The 12,083-nt window shown below is 39.4% G+C and overlaps 1 protein-coding gene across 15 annotated transcripts in view; it reads right to left on the bottom strand.

Moving 5' to 3' along the window:
* NFIA (nuclear factor I A) overlaps nt 1-12,083 on the bottom strand; it is a 373,976-nt gene that overhangs the window by 54,789 nt on the left and 307,104 nt on the right. For 10 of the 15 annotated variants that reach the window (XM_072820485.1, XM_072820487.1, XM_072820488.1 and 7 more), the window contains 2 exons: nt 4,838-5,016; nt 2,388-2,553 (listed from right to left, as the gene is read on the bottom strand). In XM_072820485.1, coding sequence (XP_072676586.1) covers nt 2,388-2,553; nt 4,838-5,016 — 345 coding nt within the window. The remainder of the gene's footprint in view (nt 1-2,387; nt 2,554-4,837; nt 5,017-12,083) is intronic. The other 5 variants (XM_072820486.1, XM_072820500.1, XM_072820499.1 and 2 more) reach the window with 1 other exon arrangement.

Below are 12,083 nucleotides of genomic sequence, written 5' to 3'. Positions count from 1 at the left end.
TGCATTGGATCTGCCGGGACCCCCTCCACATTTCTTCCCATCATGTTGGAGGAATGCTTGAGTCTGGCCACGATGGAATGACAGATACCTTTTCATACAAGGCATCTGATTTTATCCATGGTATGGAATCCAGAAGTATGGACCCAAAGACATCAACCTGATTCAGGGGCTGAATAGCTTTACATGTCCCACAGAACTATTTTGTCATTACCCAAGCCTGGGGACTCTGCTAGATCAGAGTTTTGGCAGGTAATAAAATATCCCAATTTATTTGGTGGTGGTACTTATTCTGGCTGATTTGACACAACCCTGACAGGCAGGTATCACCACCCACATTCTATACATGAGGAAACTGACTTGAAGATAAACACAGCTAGTAATGGGAAAGGTGGGGGGATTTGGGTCCTTATCTTTTAGTTTTCCATAACTGCACAAGGTATACCTATTCTTCCCCAGTGCCTCAGAGGGGCCCCATCCCCATTACTGGAAAATGCACTATGAATGCAGGAGATGCTGATGGTGGAGGGGAGGATGTGTTTAAATGGAATAGGTAGAGTATTACCACACGGCTTTTAAAGAACTGTGTCATTTTCCTGAACAGATAGGGAGAAGATGAGCAGAAAATTGTACCTGGAGGCATGTACAGGGTGCAATAATTATGTGGCTACCGATCTGTAGGTCAATATCCCCAGTGAACAGGTTTAAATAGAGTTTGGGGATGGTGATTTCTCTAACTGGTTTGAAGAAATTACATTAATACACAATAAGCAGGACACTCCTATGAGCCTCTGCTTCTCAAAAGCTTCTTTTCCAAGCTGAGCTTCCAAATTCGAAGACCAAGCCTCGTTTGTTTGCTGTGTCACTGGACACTTGGGGTTTTCTCCTTTGTTGAAAAGTGTTGACCCATCTCTTATCAAGAGAAGTAGGTCCCCACAAAATTGCCCCTCAATCTTTTTGTTGTAGTACCAGAATCCAAGTACAATGCCACTTACTTCCACGTGTGTTACCAAAATGAATAAATACTAGATAACCCAAAGTTCATTCTCAAAGACATGCCCACAAGGAACTTCAGACCTTTTGTATTTAGTGTCCCCAGAATTAATTTAGTGTCCCCAGTCCAACAAACACAGTATCAACAGAGGCTTATTTTTCCTCTTTGGCCCTTTCCCTCCTGCACCCAATACAATTATGTTCCCTAACCTGAAAGTAAGGAACCTAACAGGCCTAGAATCATCCTTCATTATAGTCACTGAAATGACTGTCCGACCCCAAAGCTCATGTCTGCAAAATATCCCTCCTCACGCTCTCCTCCATTCAACTTCTGTGATTGCTGGTCAAATTCTTAATCTTAACATTTTTTCCCTAGTCTACTCTTATCTATTCCTCAGTAGATTCCTTGCCTTCAGTCTCACCTTTGTAGAACTCTTCGGAAACCTGCTTTCTTTAGGACTGCTGTCATAACTACTATCCTTTCCTACACTTTGACCCCTCAGTAAAGCTTTCGGGAGGTGCCCATCACACCTTTCTATCAAGGTTAAGTCCTCCTATCCAACCATCACCTCAGAGCTATGCCTCCAGCCATCACTCTTTTTGACATTGTTCCAGGTACTAACAAAAGTCAAATCTGTGTATTCAGACTATTTCTATCCCCTCGTCATCTCTCAAATATTGGTAACGATTCCTCTAATTCAGCAAGTAATAATCCCTATCATCTAAAAAAGTTTGGAAATCCCATATTGTCTGATCACACGTTCCCTTACTATTCAGAGAAGAGCCAAGAGTTCATTCAATTACACGTTCTACCTCCTTCCCCTGCCACACCTGGCCATGCAACTACCATGGTTACCAGCTCTGATCTGCTGCTAGGCTCTTACTCTTGGTGAGTGTTCAAGGTACACACCTTTGAACTGTTACTTTGACTTAACTTTGTTTTCCCTGTTTGATGCATGAGGTGCACAGCCTTTATAGCTCATCAAGTGCATTTCTCTTGGACTGTAAGTTATAGAGGGCTCTCCAGAAGTAAAAGGAGCTTTTTGCTAATCAGAATTCATGCAAGTAGATGATGTTTGATGATCATGAGGAGAGCATTCAAAGCCATTCAAATAATATGAAAATTTAATAGTCATATCTTGATTTCAGTCTGGGGCATGTAGTTATGCCATTTTCTCCACCCAAACACTCAGTCATTTCTGCATCTGGTGTAGCTGATCATACCCAAGAGTGGTGTACATTGCAATCTGGTTTTGGCTCTGCAAATTCATGCTATAAGCATCTCTGGGGACATGTGCCTATCACTAGAGCCTATGTAGTTAGGGACCAAACTTAAATGAGGATTCAAGTAAACAGAGCTTGATAAGTGACCGGCGCCTCATCGCAGCCATACTTACTTGGTGAGGTTGGGGAGGCTGCGCCTCCTTCTGTTGACGTGGTTGGAGGCTTTGTGTCTGGCACCGGCAGAGGTACAGGCCTGGCCATCGGGGGTGGCGGCGGCGGTGGCAACATCGGGGTGGGAAGGAATGGGTTGTGCACTTTGCCTTGGCTACTCCCATTGGGCTGTGAGCGTGGGAGCAAAACAGAACACGCAGAAGGAAAAGAAGAGACAGATATCAACTATTAGCAGCTTCTGAAAACAAAAGACGTATTAGTCACCACTTAGGTAAAATTACGAAGTATTTTAGTTGCTTGAATTCTTCCATAAAAGCAGATAGATAAAAAAAAGTTGAGGCATTCTTAAGGCATTCCACAGAAGTTTCATCTTAGGCACACATACTCAATGTATCCTAAAATGATCTCTTGAATTACTTTGACCTTCTCCACATCTCGCTTCCATAAAATGACCCACCAACTTTTGCTTGGAATGTTTCACTTCTGTATTAATTGCTACCTTCATCATCATTCTCATGATTATAATTTTTTAAATATATGTTTTACAAGTTGTAGGATTATTCCATATTGTCTACTTATACAGATATAATGAAGTTCCCCAAATATGCATTTGAAATTAAAAATAATATTTTATTTTCACTCCTCAAAGTTGATATTATATAACATTTAATAAATATGTTAAGGGAACATAAAAAATTTCTTTCACATATTGTATAACATCAGGCACAGAAACTTTAGAATTGAGCTGTCAAAATTCTGCTAGGGAAAAATATCACTTCTAATTTTGATTTAAATTATATAAGCATATGCCATAACAGTCATATTTATTTGGCTGCCTGATGTTAGAACAACCAAATAACAGCTCTTTGACAAAAGAAAGTTCCCCTCTGAAGAAAGCAATAAAATCTATTTTATTTTCAAGTTTTTCAAAACAGTCCCACAAAGAGACCTGCCTCAAGCCTTACAAAATTTTGATCAAAATGCAAAACCGGGATTTTGACAGTTATATAGGATAATGTCAGGACTATTTTTAAAGAAGTTAGAAATTTAAAAGTCAGATGCTTGCTGCTGGTGATCACTTCAGATTTCTCATGGTCTCCCAGGTGGCTTTTCCGATGCCAGACTTCAGTGACACTGCACAACCGGTAACCACAGCTGGTATTTAGGCTACAGTCCTGAATCAAAGTTCAGGTGAAGGAGAATCAGTTGTCCCAGGTTTAATAAGTGTAAGCTTAATAATTCTGTAGGGGCAGCCTCAGCCAGCCCCTCATCCACATTCTCTTATATATTTAGTATTGTTTCCTCAAAGACTATCTCGTCTGACAATCAGAATGCTGTGCTTTCTTGCCAGCAAACCTGCCCATGTGTTATTTCTGAGTGGGCTAAAGTCCATAAGTGAATGCTTTAGAATAAGCCAAGCAAATGAATACACAAGCAAAAAGAAAAAAGGCCCCATATTGATTTGTTGTCTAGACAGAAATGTATCTGCTAACACATCACCAGACATTAGTCAAAGCTGCCTGTTCTGTCTCAGATATGCACAATCAGGTATTTCTGCAAGGGTTGAGAAAATCAGCGACAGGGCGGTGTGATATAATATTCTAAATTAGGCAATGATAATGACGGCTGATCTGTGGCTTCATGTGTAGCTATTGGGAGAAAAGGAAAATCACATTTGGTTTTATGGTGGTCATTATTTACTATTCATTATTATTATTAGTGGCTGTGGGATACAGCTATCCAACTGTAAACACTTAGTCCAACTTTGAAATAAAATTTGTGATTTTTAAAAATCACTTTTACATTTGGAATACTGTTTCAAGTTGCAATTATTTGGTTTATTAGAGAAAAAAAAAGGAAAACATTCATTTGAAGCTGTTGAATACTGTTTAGCTTTATACAAAGATAAGTGGGAAAGATAACTACTTGCAGAAATAACAAACCATAATAAACTGTACTTCTAGCATCTTGAGTTCAAGTACTGGTCAACTTGATCTAAAGTGTTAGAAGACTGTATTTTTAAAAAATATCAACTCCGTTGATCTGAAACATCTGTGCCCCCTCATCCCCCTACTTCTCCCTACCACCCCAAATCATTATTTAAAATTATTTGGTCTTTCTATTTTGTTAACCGCGTGAGCCCAAGGGTTAGTGTGCCTGAGGTGGAATTATCAGCCCACAGACCTTAGAAGGTTATACGGTTCACCCTTGAGATGATTTATATCCATAAACTTGACAGTTGCGAACTTAACACAAACACTTTTTAAACCCTGGCCAATCACTCTTAGAGCAAGTTAACTTTCCCACAATCTAGAATAAATATGACATTTGCCTGGAGTCCGTCAGCGCAACATTAGAGCACAATGTCACATGGTCAGAAGGTCTCCCCTTGTTATTTTTACATTCGGTTAATATTTCTAAAGAAATTGGAAAAAAAAAGAGGTCTCCTTACATTGAGGAACCCCACCTGTCCAGCCTGCTGACCAGCATCAGGGCAGACAAGTTGGACAAACTCTTTCAGCGTCTCCTGAGGGTGATAGCGGATGGCTGGGTGAGAGAAGTAAGGCCCAGGCTGCTGGATAATGGGCGATGTTGGAAAATGAAGAGTCGACGGTGTTGCGTGAGGGCTTGCTGTAGGAAAAGAAAACGTGAGAGTCATGAAGGGAAAGGTCCGCTGTGCCACAGCATCAAGCCCGCTTCAACCTCCTTTTTCCTTTCTTTCCTGACCCAGCTCACAGCACTGCTTATGGCGCTGAATTTCACACTGGATAGTTCTGACAGATTTTCTTCCTTAAGGCTCTAAGACAAACATGGAGGTTAGATTAGGGTAGGGTTTCAGGCTGTCTTTCCATTTTCAGTGGACATGAGTTATAAAGGCATTAATAATCCTTGGTGAAGCTGAAGATTATTCATTACCTTAAGAGCCTTTTTAATGAAGCAAGCAATAAAAAATGTATTTGGTAGATTAGACCTGATTTAACTGACATTACATATGACAAATTCTAGTTTGCACATATGGATCCTCTTTCATGCTGAGCTAACCCATAGACAATAATTCATTGTTAAAGCTCTTATACCCCTTTCAAGGAAATTTCTAGGGACTAATACAGGATGAAATTTTTTTGAAGTATGTAGTAAATGATCACTTAATGAACCTGTGCCATTTGGATGCCTCACTTTACATGGACAGTTTACATAGACATTTTTTTTCTTTTTTGGCCATTTCAAACTGAAACTCAGAAATGCATAAATGTTAGAGCAGGGGAACCCACAGGCTGAGTAGGCAGTGACTCCTGTTAAACTGTGGGCCCTCTGCCCATAAAAATTGATAAAAGAACTCAGACAACTATTACTCCTTTTTATTTGAGCCCTGCTACATTTTATTTGTACAAGAAGATTACAGTAGATTAAAAAACTTATGTGAGACGCTTGATAATGTTTCTGCGAGAACATCTGCCCTTGAATTGGAAGGGTGATTGATAAAATCTGCTAGAGAAGAAGAGCAGGCATGGGAACGGTTGGAGATACTCAAACCAAGTAATGCCAAGGTAGCAGCTCTCACTTCTCAATGAAGGCCAGAGAAGCAGCTCCCAAATAAAAGCAGGTGAGAATATTTATTTTCCCTTACACTTTGCAGTTTAAGTCTTCAAACTCAAGGAGTCCCTGCAAAGATCAAACAAAGGAATGCTCCAATTTTAGACAGTAAAATTTCTAATACCAAGAGTGACTCATAAAACTGTAGAGGTGACTAAGCAAGAGAGGCTGTGCTTTCTACCACTACTCTAGAAGCATGGCTGAGGACTGTAAAAATGATACATTCCCATTGATCACTGGCCATGGGTTCTTTGTTCCCTACTGGACTATCTTTAGTATTGGGGTACTTTCTGACTAATAATTGAAATGGCTAGGATTTTGAGGTTCAGAACTGCATCTATAGTTTTTAAAGAGTGAAAATGGGGATGTGGAATGGAAGCAATAGTCTATTCCATGTCTTATGGATGATCTGATGGGACCACCTCATTCATGCAACCTGTAATCTATCCAATAAACACTGATGGGCTTCTACTGTGGGTGTGAGATACAATAGTGGGCCAACACAGACAAAATTTTATCTTCAATCATACAATTGAGGGCATCTTGAACACAGCCAATGAAACCAGAATTGTTGTCATCTTCCATCCTTTATACTTGCTCTTCTTTCAATCTTTCACATCTTAGAAAATAGTTTTTCCATCTGTTTAATTATTCACTGTCATATCCTCAGAACACTGTCTGGTACTCAATAAGTATTAGTCAAATGTACAGTGATCAATTGAATGAATACAAGGGTGGTACAGAAATCGAGAACCATACAAATAGACTTAACACTTGCATTTTTTTCCACCTGGCAAAAAGCCAGAACTGGTCAAACTTAGGACTTCATATAATAAATGATAAATTATGGATCTGGGGATCCATAATTGTCTCTGAGTAAAAACCCACAAGATTAAGTTGTTAAATGGCTCTGGTCATCTCTTACTTTTGCACATGGGACTTTAAGAAACCAAACGAGTTTTGTTCATCTAATACGGCATGGCTATCTTTGCTGGTAGCAAGAAAATTTGACCCCGCACCCTGCAGTTGACCAAATAGTTTGCAGTCAGGGATTGGGGGCGGGGGGACATTTCCCAAATATGGCTGGGGATGTACTGAGCATAACAAAATGATACAGTCAACCTTGGCAGCATGTCTAACACAAAGGTGGGAACTGCACTGCCAAAATTCCCCAGGAAGCCGACCTTAGTGATAAAGTGACAGTACTTCAGGTGCTCAGTGGAAAGTGATAAATGGCGTTCGAGGATGCATCGTGGTGGCCCACAGAGAATGCTGCCCAAGGGAAAATATTCACTTGAGTAAAATGTCAGACAGATAAAAGTTAAAGGAAGTGGACAGAGGGAATAACTCAACAGATTTTGGAATCCCTCCTTTGATTGTTGGTAACAAACATCCATCCTAGCATCTCTTTGTTACTGTTAATAGGTGAAAGAACATCATTAGCAACCTGAATTCAGACCTTTGTCAAGTTTATTATATTCTACTAAAACAATTCACTTTTTCCTTGTGGCACCGAGTTTAGCACGAACTTAAGAACATGTGGAGCTCTATGAAACTAAGTCTGCAACTACTGACTTATAAGGACCAATTCTTAATTAATTAGCACCAGGGAATCATTTCGCCTGTAGTTTCAAATCAGGCAGTTGCTGAGTCTGCATTTCAAAGGGTCATCCTTCACAACCCTTACTTTGTTATGCTTTGGACTTTCTGGTGCAGCCATTAGTGAAAGTGGGCATACAAATCATTTGAGGTCCTGAGCTTTCATTTCTTCAGAAGGAAATCAGTTGTGTTACAGACATTACACAGTCCTGTTAAATATCATTAAATACATGCTTTAGGTAGAGCACTAGTATTACTCTTTCACGGGGTAAGACCCATGTCTTTAGGTAGAGCACTAGTATTACTCTTTCACGGGGTAAGACCCATGTTCTTTGGTTCTCTAAAGCTCAGACTTCAGCAACATGTAGATTTGCATTTTCTTCTTTCCTGTTTCTTGTCTTCTCTCTTTGACCTTGAGTTAGACATTTTTGGTGTGCCCAAGCTTTTGTCTGAGTAGTTTCAAATCATTTTACAAAGTGTTGTTGGGGTTAAATCAGTCCATCGCTCAATCAGTAAAATTCATTAAATATACACTGAGATCTTCAGATCGGGGTCCCACAGAAGAGAAACTACCATTTGGGAATTCCACCATTCTGAATCTGGCATGGTACTAATGCAATGCACAAAGAATGGTCTCAGTCCAAACTTTTGACAGAGAAAAACATCTCTTACGGATATGTGTGTGTGTGTGTGTGTGTGTGTGTGTGTAGTTGACACAATAAAAAATTATAGCACATTATGTAAATGCATATCTAGATCCTTTAAAATGTGCATTATTTACTTGAGAGTCAATAAAGGCTTTTCTCAAGTGGTTACAGTTTATTACAGTGTATCCATCTGTATCCATGTTGATGTTAATACAATTTTGTGTATTAAAAGGCACTACAAAATTGGCTGCTTCTGGGGTCTAATACTCTTAGTACCCTAGGCCAGGAGCAGCAAAGAGTGTCAGAAACACTCTGCTCTGGATGGTTCTCACTACCAGCTTAAATTTTAACCAGGGGCCAGACTTATTTAAAACAACTGCTGGGCTTTTCACAAACAATACAAATAAGAAGGAAGGAAATTTGATCAGGTTTCTTTGGCTAGAACGCACTGCCTACACATTCTGAACAAAGTAGCCACAATTCAAGAAACAGGGAGCCAGAATTTCCCAAAGGGTGTAGAGCTCAGTTATTTATTACAAAATGATCATATTACTGGATACTTAAAAAGAAGAAAGCAGGTCAGACAGGTTGGTTTACTTGTTTTTACTCTGTCCCTGCCTGGACTCTGCTTCTTTTAAAAAGATTCTCTTGGTTTTAGTTTGAAAGAGAAAAAGCTAAAAATTCAACACTATATATATACACACACACACACATATATGTATATATGTTAATATATATTGTAAATATGTATTGTATATAATATATATTTTAAATATAAATATGTATTTATATTTATATTTTTATAAATATTTATATTTTATTTATATATTTATATATATATTTAACTTAAATGTATAAACTTAAATGCTTTCTCTTTTAAAGCAGAATGAGGACTGGGGAAGGAGAAGGTCAAGGTAATGACTGTATTACTGTGTAGGTTGGGAGTCTTATTTGATCCAAGGGACTCTTAGTCTGAGTCCTCCATAGGGAAGAGGCCTTACTAACATATATTCTAGCTCAAAAGGATGCTATCAAGGAGGCATAGCTAGATAGGTTTGGAAACTCGTTTCATTCTTTTATAAAGCTTGAGAAAGAAAAGAGAGAGGAAAGTAATCCTTCCTCACCATTTTTAGCAATTTTCCCCAAACTCAACCTCCAAGAATTCTAAGAACCTTCCCACATTTTTCCTCAAACCAAAATTTATGGGTTGAAATAGGTTCTTGTATTTAACCTGACATTGCCTTAATTGCTTTATTCCTCGTTCACAAACCATCACAGATTCTCACAGATCGGATAGAGACTTGGATTCTTTTCACCTTAGCGTTTCCTTTCTGGCAATCCTAGAGTCTCTTGTCTGGGAGGCTCCAAAGAAAAGCTGTCAAGAGAGCAGCGCAAACAATACGACCTAATCCCCTTTCAGGGGCAGCATGCTCTTAACACAGGAAAACACACAGCCTTCTTCTCTCACAGGAGGAATGATCACTCCCAAGCCATGGCATTTATAAGACTTCATAGTCTTACTATTAATCAACACAAAGTCAGGGGCAACAGGTGAGAGTCCAAACCATTCCCGTGTTAGTACGGTTAGCAGAAAAAACCCACTCCTCTCTTTAGCAATATGATGGTACTTTAGACCAAAATAACCATTGCCGTAGAGCCACGGGTGGCATTAAGAACTCCTGACTACTCATATTTAGAAGTGAAGATTTTAATAAGGTAGATCGCTAAAAGGAGAAGAAAGTGGGAGAAAAAAAAAAGCCTTCCATAAAGGCAAATAGAATTCGAATTATTTGGGTTGTCAACTACTATGTACTTGGTTTCTTCGGAAATTCAAAACCACAGTATATGATGCCACTGTAGCTTACCTAAAGCTGAGAAATCTATCTTAATGGTCTATAGCTATAATTTATAAATCATGCATGAGTCAGACTGGCCACTTATGAAAGCCCAGGAGTTTGGAAGTATGGGATTTTTTTTTTAAGATTTTATTTATTTATTCATGAGAGAGAGAGAGAGAGAGGCAGGCAGGGACACAGAGACACAGGCAGAGCTCCATGCAAGGAGCCTGATGTGGGACTCAATCCCGGGTCTCCAGGTTCACGCCCTAGGCTAAAGGCAGATGCTTAACCGCTGAGCCACCCAGGTGTCCCTGGGATTTACTTTAATAGAGACACAAGGAAAGGGGACTTGGCAATGGTTTTTAAGCCTTTAGGAGGTACAGCCTTGTCTGAATAACAAACCTCTGACTTGAGGCAACCCAAGGCTTTCAAAACCTAGAGTACCTATCTTTAACATTGCTCAGATGCATGTGAAAGACCCAGATGTCACAGGAGAGAAACAAATGACATTGCATGATAGCTGGTCAAGCACTTGATATTTTTATATTCCTGCTACCAAAGTAACTTTATGCTATGCTGCACTTCCAAGATGGTTGGTATTTTCTATTCCATTTGAATAAAGGGGATCCTCGGGTTGGAAATCAAATTCCAAGGTCTCCTGGAAAAACAGACAGAAAGGGGGAGGGGAGGAGGGCAAGGTCTTTTAACATTTTTATTTAGATCAATATTAGCCACTGAAGGACCCTTCTTGCCCTGAGGCTCTGGCTTATAATCTAGACCAGGGGTTGGCAAACGTTTTCTGTAAAGGCCAGAGAGCAGAGAGTTTAGACTTTGCAGGCTGCACGGTCTCTGCCTGCAATTATTCTACTCTGCTGCTATGGTGCAGAAGCAGCCATAGATATCACACAAACAAATGAGTGTGGCCATGTTCCAATAGAATTTTATTTTCAAAAACAGGCAGAGGACTGGATTTGACTTGTGGGCCATAGTGTGCTGGCCCCATATAACTCCTGTTCACTTTCCAAACACCTGCCATGCTGTGCTGAGTTGAGCACCTGATGATCACTGCTCCTTCCAGCTCTTCCCTACTAAACCCTGTCTTTCTGCTGGTCCATCTTTCTGCTGAAGCCTCACTGTATTGAAGCTTTCAAAGCAATCTGCTTTCCTTCTATATTTCTACTAACTCCATTGTCGCTTTTTTTTTCTTTGATTACCTTTTGACTACCTCTTGACTACCTTCACCCACTCCTCCTCCACTCCCCCATTATAGCTCTTTGATTGTCTGTCTTCACCATTATTTAACCTGCTTTGGTCTGTGCTGGTTTCCCATACTTGTGTGTGTATAATTTCAAGTTAAACATATGAATCCAAAAAAGGTATAATATGAGGACTGTGGGCTTTAGAGTCAAATAGGTGTAGATTTAATTCTAGATCTTTCACTTATCAGCTATGCTTTAAGTTTCTAAGCTTCTCTATGACTCGGTTTTGCCTTCTGTATGGTGGGGTGAATAACACCTCATAGATTTGTTGTTAAGATCCAATGAGACAAAGACAAAAACACATGGTGTAGTTCCTGACCATGAGGGTAGGTGATCAATAAATAGCTTCTTTTATTGGAAATACTGTCATAAGTAAGGATGGGGATGAGGATGGGGGGTGAATAAATTAAAAATTGTTCCTATTTGCTAAGATTTATTTGGATTACAGAATATACAAGGGGAAAGGAATAGTAAGTACGAGTTAAGAGGGACCTGCTGCTTATCTGTCTCTTGGACAAATGAATAAATAATCTGTCTCTTGGACAAATGAATACATAAATAAATACATAATGATGAGACAGTAGGTACTATCAAGTATGGACATGACATGAGGGTCTTGAAAAAAAAAATCCCTTAACAACAAAATGCAAAACAAAGCAACAGTAGCAACAATTTTGATCTAACGCTCATAGCTATCATAGATACAATAACCTATAAAGACTTTTTAACCAAATATACTTTGAACCTGTACCTTTGCTTAA

This window comes from Canis lupus, chromosome 3 (assembly GCF_048164855.1).
Source record: "Canis lupus baileyi chromosome 3, mCanLup2.hap1, whole genome shotgun sequence".
In the NCBI taxonomy this organism is placed as follows: Eukaryota; Metazoa; Chordata; class Mammalia; order Carnivora; family Canidae; genus Canis; species Canis lupus.
The sequence above is the reverse complement of the archived record's forward strand: the minus strand, read 5'-3'. Positions and strand labels throughout refer to the sequence as shown.